The 13,579-nt window shown below is 39.4% G+C and overlaps 1 protein-coding gene across 6 annotated transcripts in view; it reads left to right on the top strand.

Moving 5' to 3' along the window:
* The window catches only part of ELP2 (elongator acetyltransferase complex subunit 2), a gene marked incomplete at both ends in the record, with an annotated part of 56,396 nt that overhangs the window by 33,493 nt on the left and 9,324 nt on the right, over window positions 1-13,579 (top strand). For all 6 annotated transcript variants that reach the window (XM_080714825.1, XM_080714824.1, XM_080714821.1 and 3 more), the window contains 5 exons: window positions 2,882-2,951; window positions 3,878-3,973; window positions 4,119-4,176; window positions 4,744-4,816; window positions 12,606-12,798. In XM_080714825.1, the coding sequence (XP_080570951.1) occupies window positions 2,882-2,951; window positions 3,878-3,973; window positions 4,119-4,176; window positions 4,744-4,816; window positions 12,606-12,798 (490 nt within the window). The remainder of the gene's footprint in view (window positions 1-2,881; window positions 2,952-3,877; window positions 3,974-4,118; window positions 4,177-4,743; window positions 4,817-12,605; window positions 12,799-13,579) is intronic.

Below are 13,579 nucleotides of genomic sequence, written 5' to 3'. Positions count from 1 at the left end.
GCGAGTGTAGCCTGGAGGTAGAAGGGTTTCCAGGAACCCCAGTTCCACCAAAAAAAAAAAAAAAAAGAATATGGATTATAAAAATTATAAGCCCCCAGACCTATTTTATATTTTCTTTGGAAACAGTCTCACAAAGTTGCTGAGAGCCTCACTAAGCAAATGAGATTGGCTTTTAACCTGCAGTCCTTCTGTCTCGGCCTCCCAAGTACTGGCATTACAAGCATGTGCCACCATTCCTGGCATTAAAGTTTAAATTCTAAGAAACACTTATGGGCATGTGCCAAGTCTGATAGGTAACATGTAGTTTCACATGTAGTAACTTGATTGCTTTAAATTGTAGAATCTTAGCAGAGTATTACCTCTTCAAATATTAGTGTTACCAATTTTTAAATATAGTATTCAATTATGTAAAGGTTTAATTAAAAATACTATGACTGCCTTTCTGGGACACATCTGTGTTTACATGAGCATCATTAATGTGACAGACCAGCTCAGTCGGGCACTAAATCCGTTCGGGACTGAGTTCTCAGAAAGGTGGGCAAAGCAATTCGGCTGAGGTTCTGCAGGGGTTAGTTTCTGCAGTGATTCCTCTCCCTTATCAAATAAAAACTCCTTCAAGTCCCCATAAGTGTGGGGTTTTGTCCCCGGGGGCTTGGGAGAGAGGAATCTGAAAAAGACTGACACAGACAACTGCCTCTTGTGCAATTGACACTTTATTACAAAAACCCAAGAAAATTTATATTCGTCCACCAGTGAGATTAATATTAGAAGAGTGTAAACACCAAAGGACAATAGTGAAGGACAGGTAAAAAAAAAAACACTGGTCCAGCATTCAAGATTAGCCCCGGATCCTATGATCAAGTCCAGCCCCCTGCCCTTCTGGATGGGCGGCTTCAGAGGGCAAATTCCAGAAGGCACAGGCACACCCAGGGCTTGGAGAATTCGTCTCTCATGGAATCTCCTTTAACTCTTTTCGGAACTTTCCATTCCTAGGGCTTAGTCCATATAGTTGGCATGGGGAGATATGACGATCCAAGAGGCTGCGATGGAGGTCTGCCGGGTTTTGTCTGCAACACCATCTGAAGTCTGAAAGCTTAAACAAGCTCACAACAGTTTAGCAGATAAACACCAAAAAGTAACATGAAGTTTTTAGATTTAATTGTCAGATGTACTTCTCTAGCTGCTGAGCACTTTTCCTCAAGTGATAGGCTTATTAGAAACCTATTCCTCTTTTAATAATCTATTTTCCTACCACAATCCTTCTTCAACTTCCTTTTAATCTTTCTGATTATCCTGATTCTTTTCTTTCCCATTTGGGACAATCTTAGGATAAACTCTTCTTCATACAAAAATGCTTTCTTATTCTCACAATATTTCCTTTCTTCATTTCCATCAAAAACTCCATACCTACACATTTATTATTCTGACATATCCATTTTTTAACCACGTGGCGCCTCCCTGTCTTTGGACAGTGCACATACTGGGTGCAAAGGTCAAGAATCTACCTAGCCTTCGGCTCATTTGTATCGGGCAGTATTGGCTGCTCATCAACTAGGCTGCTTTGAAGTCACACACAAAGTTTATCTTCTGTATATCTAGGCCGGATCACAAGGAAAGGAGGTAAACAGAGGCACCAGTTGCCTCCCTTGCAAGTTTTTAGGGCTAATGGCTTCAGTTGACTCTTAAGGCTTTTACTATAGGTTAATGATTAGAATGAAGGTCAGAGATAGAGAGGAATTCTGCATTTGTAATTGCTGCAGCTGGAATGCTACCACAGCATCTGAATTTTGACTAGATTTTATTACAGCTTGAGCAAAGCCGAGGGCGTTTAAAGGCTTAGACAGATTACTAGAAAATTTATTTTCCACGGACTCAGTTTCCCCCACAGTCCTGATCTTACATCACCGGAGCAATTCGTATGGAAAGTTAAAAGAATCATTACCAAAAGAATAATAGCTATGAAAGAATATCTAAGAGTGAGGGAGTACTCTAGCCAGAGACAACGCTCCCTCCTCAGGGCTCTGCTTCCGTTAATCATTTAGCCAATCATGCGTGCAAATTTTTCACGCACGCAGATGCCGAGGAAGAGGATGCGGCGGCACATTAATGATGTTTCTGTGAGGTTTTCCTGGAGGTAGAACTTTGGGCCTTCTGTTTGCAGCCTGCTACATTTCCAGCCAGACCCTGAAACCCCCCGAGCTGTTGTGTTGAATGAACTCATGGATGAGAGGATGCCTGACTTTCTGGATTGGGAGGGAGGGCCTGTGGGTTGGAAAGTCACTGTTCAGTATTGTACCCATTGGCTCAGGAAGTGGAAGAGTGGGCAGACATCCACAGAAGGTAGGCTTGAAACTGTTTTTCAGCATTTATGAACATGACTTTTTTTTTTTTTTTTTTTTTTTTTGGTGGTACTGGGGTTCCTGGAAACCCTTCTACCTCTGGGCTACACTCCCAGACCTATTTTATATTTTTATTTGGAAACAGGGTCTCTTAAGCCAGCGAGGCTGGCTTCAAACCTGCGTGATCCTCCTGTCTCCGCCTCCCAAGCACAGGGATTACAAGCATGCACCACCACACCCGGCCTGAACATGACTTTTTTTTTTTTAATGGTACTAGGGATTGAACTCAGGAGCATTCTACCTCTGATTTACACCCCAGCTCTTTTTTATTTTTTTTATTTTGAAACAGGGTCTTCCTAGGTTGTTGAGAGATTCAGAGTTGCTGAGGCTGGCCTCAAACCTTCGCTCCTTCTATCTTAGCCTCCCAAGTATTGAGATTACAGTTATGTGCCGCTACATCTGGCTGAACATGACATTTTTTTGTAGTGCCTCAGATATCAGTAACTTAGTATTTAAAACGTATTTATCATTTTTTATTCCAGGAAGACAGTAATCTTCCAGAAGGAGCTATTGTCCCTGCGTTGGGATTATCAAATAAAGCTGTCTTTCAGGGTAAGGCTTTATTCTTCAAAATTAGTGAATCTATAATGGTACTTAAAACAATTACAAATTTGTGTAATGTATCTAATGTTTGCTACAACTGATTTTTTTAAGTCACAATCATGCTTCTATTATCTCCATCATATTTTGTGGTAAATACACACATGCAGACCACTGAAATAGGTGCAGCATTCACAAAGTGCCCCGCAGAGCACCCTGACCACAGGTGGTAATGCATGCAGCCTGAAGAATCTTGTGTAGTTTAGAAAGGTTGTAAATGGAGGTAAAGGGAAATGGAAGGAGTCTTTATGGAATTGAATAATGCTTGTTTAGAAATTATTGGAATAGTAGAAATACATTTGGCTTTGCAGTCACATAGACGCAGCTTTGAAATACAACACTCTTAGGTGCCACTGCTTTCTTTTCTTATAGTACTAGGGGTTGAACCCAGGAACCGACTACCTCTTAGCCTCTTAGCTATAACCCTAGCCCTTTTTATTTTTTTTTTTTAGGTCTGGGAATGGAACCCAGGGGCATTCTACCTCCGTGTTATAACCCCTGCCCTATTTTTTATTCTTTATTTTGAAACAGGGTCTCACTAAATTGCGGAGGGCCTCACTAAGTAACTGAGGATGTCCAAGAACTGTGATCCTCCAGTCTCAACTTCCCCAATGCTGGGATTACAAGCATGTGCCACCATGCCTGGCAACCCTAGCCCTTCTTATTTTTTGTTTTGAAACAGGGTATTGCTAAGTTGCTGAGGCTGACCTCAAACCTACAATCCTCCTGTTTCAGCCTTCCAAGTACTGGGATTACAGGTGTATGCTACCACATCTGGCTGCCAATGCTTTCATATGAGTGGGTTTAGTAATAAGACAGTATATGAAACATAAAGACAATGACTCCATTCACAGCACTAATGTGTTTCTATAAACTAGGAGACATCGCTTCCCAGCCTTCTGATGAAGAGGAGCCATTAACTAGTGCTGGTTTTGAGTATCACCAGGTGGCCTTTCAACCTTCCCTACTTACTGGTAAGAAATGATTCAATAAAATGACTAGTACACACAGTATGGTGTCATTGCTGTTGGCTTAAATTAGTGCTATAGAATTTACTTTTTTATCTGTGTAAAAATGAGGAAGGGGAGGAAACATTGCAATATTATAAATTTATTGTAGAACCTCCCACTGAGGATCATCTTCTGCAGAACACTTTGTGGCCAGAAGTTCAAAAACTGTAAGTTAACTTGTACTTAGCTCTTCTGTCTGATTCTATAATAACTTGGGTTTCCCCCCCTACCATTTGATATTTTACTTACTACCTTACCTACATTTTTTCTCATGCTTTATAGAGCTTTTAGTGGCTATCTAAACATGTGATAATCAAACCTCACATTGATTTTTATTACCATTATATTCATTAGGTTTCTTAGTCTTAAGTTTTTAAAGTAGAGAGACATAACATATATTTTCTCTTTTTGAAAAAGACTTTAGTTTTATTATGGCAACTGGTCTTCGTTGTCTCTGATGGTTCTCCCATCAAAGCTTTCTATGGTTGTTTATTATACTGGCTGGCTAAGGCTAGGTGAAAACTTGTATGTAAATTTAATTATTTGAGTTATATTTTAGGAAGGTGGCATATTTTTCCATTATCTCTGTTTTTTCTTAATATAGACAAAATATAATGTTATATTAGCTAGGAAGATTAATATTAGTTGTTTCACCTTTTAAAATTTTGCAGCATGAGGGAAGATAGATACATTTACTATTATGGAAATTGTGTGTTTTTGTCTTCAAATTTTAGGTATGGCCATGGTTATGAGATATTTTGTGTGACTTGTAACAGTTCAAAGACTCTGCTTGCCTCGGCTTGCAAGGTAGGGAGTGTTACAGTTGATTCTCCTTGCTCATACCAGGTTTGGTCCAGAATCAGTGTACATGAAAGGCTGCTGGTGCTTGCTTTTCTCATATTTTACATTTCCAAACTTTTTTCTTTTGCCCCTTCAAACTTTTACAGTGTACTTAAAATCTATTCTCCCCAAATGTTTGGTTTTTGGTACTGGAGACCAAACCCAGGGGCATTCTACTTCTGAGCTAACCCTGAGCCTTCCTTTTTTTTTTTTTTTTAATTTTAAAACAGGGTCTCACTAAGTTCCAGAGGGCCTTCTAAGGCCAGCTGCCAACCTGCAATTCTATCTCAGCCTCCCAAGTACTGGGATTACAAGCATGCGCCACCACACCCGGCTAGCTACATGTTTTTGTTCTTTAAAGTGGCACACACTTGTAATCCCAGCATTCGGGAGGTGGAGACCAGAGGATCCTGGTTCGCTGACAGCCTCAGCTACTTAGTGAGGTCCTTTGCAACTCAGAAAATAAAAGACTAAAAAACAAAAATAGTCCTGGGGGTGTCGATTGGAGGTAGAATTCCCCTGGGTTCCATCCCCAGTTCCTCAAAAAAATATATATATAAAACATTTGACCCTTGAAAGACAGACATGGTGGTGCATACTTGTAATCCCAGCATTTGGGAGGCTGAGACAGGAGGATCATGTTTCCCAGCCAGCCTCAGTTACTTAGTGAGGCCCTTTGCAATTCAGTGAGACCTTGTTTCAAAATAGAGAGTAAAAATTAGGGCTGGGGGTATAGCTCAAAGATAGAATGCCCCTGAGTTCCATCCCCAGAACCACAAAACAAAAAACAAAAACATTTGACCTTTGAACAATGCAAGGTTTGGGTGCCAACCCCTGTGCATAGTTAAAAATCTGCATATAATGTGTGTGGGGGGTGGGGGGATTGAACCCAGGGCCTCATGTATGGTAGGCAAATGCTCTACCACTGAGCTGCATCCTCAGTACCATGCATATAACTTTTCACTTCTTACAACAGCAACAGGAGGTAACTATGAAGTTATTACACTGGTATAATTATGTAAAAGACTATGTATTTTATGGTAGTAAATGATAATATAGTCTGTTATCTACAAGTATTTTATACATTTGTGGCATAACCTTTTCTTTAAATTTTTAATATTTCTAGGCTATGCAGTTCATCCTTAAGTACTTGAAATTGTTGTAAATCTCAAAAATAAAATCTGAGTATAAGTGGACCTGTGCAGTTCAAATGCACAAGGGTGAACTGTACTCCCTTGTGTTATATAGGGTCTACTGGGAAATACGGGGATCAGTCACTCAGATGGCTGTGTTTCTACTAAATAGGTAATTTATTTTTAGTTCAAGTCACTGTCAGTCATGGAATTAATTATTTTTCCTTTTTCAAGTTGGCTCACTTGTTGCAAGTATGTGTCTCTTTTGAACTAACATTTTTTAACAGCTTTATTTGGGTGTCATTAACATAAACCACATTTTTAATGTGAGATTTTATTTTATTCTTTATTTTGAAACAGGGTCTCACTGAGTTGCAAGGCCTTCACTAAGTTGCTGAGGCTGTCCACAAACCTTGATCCTCCTGTCTCAGCCTCTCAAATGCTGGGATTACAATTGTGTACTTTTTTAAATGTCTAACTTTCTCATATTGTTGGATTCAACTTACAAAAATTTTGTTAAGAACTTTTAATAGTTCACGAGGAATACTGTATTGTAGTTTTCTTTCATCATACTCATGTAGTTTTGATGTGAGAAAAATGCTATAAATACCATCTCTTCAAATTTCTTAAATTGTTTTTATAGAATTGGTTTTACTTTCTTTAAAATTTTATATAGAATTCTCAAGAAAAGCCAGATTATTCTGGTCTTATGTGAAAAGGTTTTTAGCCACATGTAATTTCTTTAATAGAAAGAAATAAAGCTGTTTAGATTGTCTACTTTTTCTTGAGATCATTTTGATGGTTTGTGTCTTTCAAGAAATGTGTCCTTTCATCTAAGTTGGCAGATTTACTGACACAAAATTATTTGTAATATTCCCGCTTGATACTTCTAATATCTGTGGAATCTATAGTGATGCTATCTTTTTTATTCTTGCTATTGGCAATTTGTGCCACCCTCCCCTCTCCCTTTTTGGGTAAAGGAAACATTTTGGAAATTGATTATTTTGTTGACATAATCAAAGATTCATTTTCTGATATTTGGTTTTTTACTATTTTCTTATTTCTATTTCATTGATATTTGCTGTCCTCCCCCTTCTACTTAGATTGCATTTCCTCTATCTTAAAAGATTAAAGCTGAAGTATTGGTTTCTCATTTTTCATTTTATTTTATTTTATTTTTTATTTGTGTGGTGCTGGGGATTGAATCCAGGGGCATTCTACTTTTGAGCTACTCCCTCAGCCCTATTTTTTATTCTTTTTTGAAACAGTCTCACTAAGTTGTAGAGGGCCTCGCTAAGTAGCTGAGGCTATCTGGGAGCCACAATCCTCCTGTGTCAGCCTCCCAAGTACTGGGATTACAAGCATGTGCCACCATACCACATCTGGCTCTCTCTCATTTATCTTTATGCATTACTGGGGATTGAACCCAGGGGCATTCTACCTCTAAGCTATTTTTTTATTCTTTATTTTGAAACAGGGTCTCACTAAATTGCAGAGTGCCTCAATAAGTAGCTGAGGCTGGCTGTGAACCTGCTCTCCTCCTGTCTCAGCCTCCCAAGTACTGAGATTACAAGTGTGTACCACCACACCTGGCCATTAATACAGGTATTTAATGTTACAAATTTTCCTTTAAGCTGAGTGTGGTGGCACACACTTGTAATTCCAGCATTTGGGAGGCTAGGACAGGAGGATCATGGTTCGCAGGCCTCCTCAGCTACTTAGGCCCTTTGCAACTCAGTGTGACCCTGTTTAAAAATAAAGAATAAAATATAGGGCTGGGTGGTGGCACATGCTTGTAATCCCATCTCTTGGGAGGCTGAGACAGGAGGATCGCACAGGTTCGAAGACAGCCTCAGCTACTTAATGAGGCGCCCAGCAATTTAGTGAGACCCTGTTTCCAAATAAAGTATAAAATAGGTCTGGAAGTATAGCCTGGAGGTAGAAAAGCCCCTGAGTTCTACCCTCAGTACCACCAAAAAAAAAAAAAAAAAAAAATAGGGCTGGGTATGTAGCTTGGAGGTTGAATGCCCCTGTGCTCCATCCCTAGTACTGCAAAAAATAAAAAATACATAAATAAATTTTCCTTTAAGTATTGTTGGAGCTTGTAGGGATCAAGCTTGACTGATCTCAACCATCTTTTTGTTTTGCTTAGCACTGGGGATTAAGCCCAGGGGAATTCTACTCTCCGGAGTTACCAGCCCCTTTTATTTTTTATTTTGAAACTGTCTCTCCAAGTTGCCAAGAGTCCTGCTAAGTTCTGAGGCTGGCCTCGGACCCGCACTCTTGTCTCAGATCCTAAGTACTGGGACTACAGATGTGCACACCATATCCAGCTGACCACAGTCATCTTGAGATCATTGCTGTGATTGCCTCTGAGTAAACATGGTCTGTTTCCTCTGGCCGGTTTTTAACAAGCAAAAGCCATTAAAGTGATATGTGGAGCTTTATGAGCAGACCCTGGGTCTGTGAGCACCAAGAATATGCCTGGCATTCTTGATATTGGCTTGATATAAGCCAGGTCTATTTCTTAGATGAAGTCACTTTTGTCCTGACTTTTTTTTTTTTTTTTTTTTTTTCTTTTTGTGGTACTGAGGTTGAGGTTGCTGGAAACCCTTCTACCTCTGGGCTACACTCCCAGACCTATTTTTTATATTTTTATTTGGAAACAGGGTCTCTTAAGCCAGCAAGGCTGGCTTCGAACCTGCATGATCCTCCTGTCTCCGCCTCCCAAGCATGGGGATTACAAGTGTGCGCCACACGCCTGGCTTGTCCTGACCTTTTATAAGCCTTCTTTTGACTCAGAATAAGGAGACCTATTGGTCTTCTGCTGCCCATGACCATGCTGTCAGTAGTCCCCAAAATATTACACTCTGTGCATTCATTCCTGGGCCTGCCTGCCTCTTTGTTGCTCTCATAGCACTTCCTGATCAGTTCTCATACCTCAGGACCCACCTTTCTGGAACAATGCTTTTTAAAAATTTCATAGTATGATTTGAATCCTTTACAAATTTAATCTTGGAGCTCAGAGTGATGGTCCACACCTGTAACCCTGCTTAGGAGGCTGAGACTCATCAACCTAGCGAGACCTATCAAACTAGTGAGACCCTGTTTCCAAATAAGAAATAAATTTGGACTGGGGGTGTAGGTTCAATCCCCAGTACCACAAAAAAATAAAATTAAGATAAACTCTAATTTTGGTAAGTTTCCATGTTTATTTAAAGAGTGTATTCTGTTTCTTTAAATGTAACGTCATGTAAATATTAGTCACACTTTGTTGGTCAATAGTACTATTCAAATCTTCTGTATGCTCTCAGTTTTATTGAGAAAGGTATTTTGAAATCTCTTACTATAACTATTGGGCATAATTATCCTTGCAGCTCAGTTTATATATTTTGAAGCAATGTTCTTAGGTATATAAGTGTTTATGATTATGTCCTCTTGATTAATACACTTGTATATCATTTGAAATGACTCTTGATTTTTTTATAATATTGTGTTCTGAAATCTATTTTGATACTAATATAGCCACTCCAGCTTAATTTTGATTAACACTTGAATTGTGTATCTTTTCCGATAGTTTTATTTCTAAGCATTTTCTTTTATTTCATGAGTTGCTTAGAGGCAGCATATAGTTAGGTCTTGATTTTCAACTTATTATGACTGTCTTTTTTTGTGGTGGTGGTGGTGGTGGTACTGGGGTTCCTGGAAGCCCTTCTACGTCCAGGCTACACTCCCAGACCTATTTTATACTTTTTTATATTTGGAAACAGGGTCTCTTAAGCCAGCAAAGCTGACTTCGAACCTGCAGAATCCTCCTGTCTCCACCTCCCAAGCGCGGGGATTACAAGCGTGCACCACCACGCCCGGCTTATGACTGTCATTTTAATAGGAGTATTTATTATGCCATTTATATTTAATGTGACAAGGTAGTTGGAAAGTCATCATTTTACTGCTTATTATCTTTTTTTTTTCTTCAGTGCTGGGAATGGAACCCAGCATCCCCGGCCCTTTTTTTTTTTTAGTCTGTTTATTGTTGAAACAGGGTCTCACTGAGATGTGAAGGGTCTTGCTAAGTAGCTGAGGCTGTCCCTGAACAGCAGTAGCGCTCCTCGGTCTCCGCCTCCTGAATGCTGGGATCACAAGCCTGCGCCACCACACTGGCCTTACTGCTTGTTTTCTATTTGACCCAGCTGTTCTTTGTTTCATTTTATTTTGGGACTCGCTGATTATTTTTTTCAATCCTCTTTATTTCTTCTGTCTGGCTAATGCATATAATTCTTTGTGTAATTCCATTGGTTGTTTCACATTTTATAGTATACATCTTTAATTTACCACAGTTTGCCTTCAAGTAATATAGTAGCACTTTATGTATTAAAAACTTTATGCCGGGTGCTGGGCGTGGTGGCGCACACTTGTAATCCCAGCTCTTGGGAGGCTGAGACAGGAGGATCACACAGGTTCGAAGCCAGCCTCAGCTACTGAGTGAGGCTCTCAGCAACTTAGTGAGACCCTGTTTCCAAAAATAGAAAATAGGTCTGGGAATGTAGCTTGGAGGTAGAAAAGACCCTGGGTCCCATCCCTAGTACCACCAAAAAAAAAAAAAAACCACACAAAACTTTATAGAAATATACTTTTATTTCCCTCTGCTTTGTGGTGTTTTGTTTTTCTTTTTGTCTTTTGCTTGTTTGAAAACTTTATCCTTCAGTTTGTTTTTTGTTTGTTTGTTTGTTTGTTTGTTTGTTTGTTTGTTTTGCAGTACTGGGAATGGAACCCAGGGGCATTCTATGTCTGAGCTACACCCCCAGCCCTATTTTTTGTTTCGAAACCGGGTCTCACTGAGTTACAGAGGGCCTCACTAAGTAGCTGAGGCTGTCCATGAACCGCGATCCTCTGGTCTCAGCCTCCCAAATGCTGTGATTACAAGTGTGCTCCACCACGCCCAGCTTTCTTCTTCAGTTGTTAATGATATGAGTGATAGTTAGAGAATTTGGCTTAGAATTTTTTTTATTTTAAATATACTAAAAAGAAGCCAGGCATGGTGGCACACACCTGTAATCCCTGCGCTTGGGAGGCTGAGACTGGAGGATCGTGCAGTTTCGAAAGCCAGCCGCGCGTGCTGGCTTAGGAGACCCTGTTTCCAAAATAAAAATGTAAAAATAGGTCTGGGAGTGTAGCCCAGAGGTAGAAGGGCTTCCAGGAACCCCAGTACCACCAAAATTAAATAAATAAATAAATAAATAAATAAATAAATAAATAAATAAATAAACTAAAAAGAGCTGAGCATGGTGGCGCACGCTTGTAATCCCAGCATTTGGGAGGCTGAGACCAGAGGATCGCAGTTCGTGGACAGCCTCAGCTACTTAGTGAGGCCCTCTGCAACTTAGTGAGACCCTGTTTCAAAATAAAGAATAAAAAATAGGGCAGGGGGTGTAGCTCGGAGGTCAAATGCCCCTGGGTTTCATCCCCAGACCCGCAAAAAAAATTAAATAAATAAATATACTAAAAATACTCCTTTATGACTTGAATTGTTTCTGAGGAGTCTACTATAATTTTCTTTGTTCTTCTGTAGTGATTTTTCCCCTCTAGTTGCTTTTATGATTTTACATTTATTGCTAGTTTTAAATAATTTAATTATTGTTGGTATACTTTTCTTCATTTTTCTTGTGCCTGTTTTATTAAACTTACTGGATCTGTAGGTCTGTTGTTTTTACCAGCTGTGGAAAATTTTCAGCCATTATCTTTTCATACATTTTTTTCTTCCGATCATCTTGGAAACCCCAGTTATACTTACATTTGGCTGTTGAAGTAGTTGCACAGCTCATTAATGCTTTTCTGCTTTTTCCTCTTTCATTTTTCTCTTTAATTCATTTTGACTCTCAGGAATCAATGTTCTTTGTCGCCAGATATCTATTATTTGCAATACCATTGTTTCATGTACTTTATCTAGCTTTTTAGTTCTTTCACACAAGAGTAAATCTGGTCCCATGTTACTCCGTATTCACCTGGAGTGGAAGTTTCTAAAAATTGTGTGTGTGTGTGTGTGTGTGTGTGTGTGTGTGTGTGTGTGTGTGTTTACTGGAGATTGAACCCAAAGGTACTCGGTACTGAACTATACCCCTAGCCCTTTTATTTTTTATTTCGAGACAGGGCTTTACTAAGTTATGAAGGCTGGCCTTGAACTTGATCCTCTTGACTTCACCTCCTACATAATGGCATGCATCACTGTACCCGCTAAACTATTAATTATACAATGAATACACATGTATCTTACATATATTACATATACTGTACTACTGTATTCACATGTATTTACTGGGATTACACATGGGAGGCTAAAAGTATATTTGTGTTATTTAATCCTATTTTTTCTTGTAATAAATTGTAACATTTTGAGTATAGATGGGAAAAGATGGTTCATCTTTTTTAATCTCAGTTTCTTCTACCTCTTCTGAGCGATTAGCCTTCCTTGTTATGTGTTACCTCCTATGAGAGTATTTTTGTTTGTTTTGTTTTGGTTTTGCATTTAAACACATAAAATATATTCATAGAAACAGTATGTTAGAGGTGTTCTTTTTGGTTCATTTCTACCCAGATAGCTTCACTGTTTCATCTCTGTCCTACAGGCAGCTAAGAAAGAACATGCAGCGATCATTCTTTGGAATACCACATCTTGGAAACAGGTGCAGAACTTAGTGTTCCATAGTTTGACTGTCACACAGATGGCCTTCTCCCCTAATGACAAGTTTCTACTAGCTGTTTCCAGAGACCGAACCTGGTCGTTGTGGAAAAGGCAGGATACAGTATCACCTGAATTCGGTAAAACAACTTCTCTATTTTTTTGTGGGTCTGGAGTTGGAACCCAGGGGCATTTGACCTTCCGAACTACACCCCCTGCCCTATTTTTTTTTTAATTCTTTATTTTGAAACAGGGTCTCACTGAATTACAGAGGGCCTCACTAAGTAGCTGAGACTGTCCGCGATCCCTCCGGTCTCAGCCTCCAGAATGCTGGGATTACAAGCCTGCGCCACCACACCCGGCATGTAAAACAGCTGATTGGGAAGTTCATTAATGAAATAATTATGTCCATTTTTTCCACATTAAACATCAATGGGTTAGAGAACAGAAAGAAAACGGTGAATACAGGGCTTTGTGAATATGAACCCTTTCGAGGCTCTTAGATAACTGAGGAGGACTTGGCCTTCCTTGTACAGTTTGTATTTGTCATATGTCACTTTTAAACAGAAATCTCTCTGTAGAAAGTGAGATTTTGAGCCGGGGCCCCCGCGCTTGGGAGGCAGAGGCAGGAGGATCACGCTGGTTCGGAGCAAATATATAAAATAGGTCTGGGAGTGTAGCCTGGAGGTAGAAGGGCTTCCAGGAACCCCAGTACCACCAAAAAAAAAAAAAAAAAAGCAAAGAAAAAAAAGAAAGATTTTGTAAATGGTTATAGAGTGCTACCACAGAACCAAATGGATGACACGTTCTGAGTTAGGATTTTATTAGAATGAAATAATGAAAATACTACCAAGAACATGAAATCAAGTGGGTTTTTTTTTTCTTCTTTCTGATTGCAGTACTACAATAATATTTTAAATT

Source organism: Muscardinus avellanarius (assembly GCF_963383645.1).
Source record: "Muscardinus avellanarius genome assembly, chromosome: 17".
NCBI lineage: Eukaryota > Metazoa > Chordata > Mammalia > Rodentia > Gliridae > Muscardinus > Muscardinus avellanarius.
Note: the sequence above shows the minus strand (reverse complement) of the source record. Positions and strands in the feature narration are given on the sequence as shown.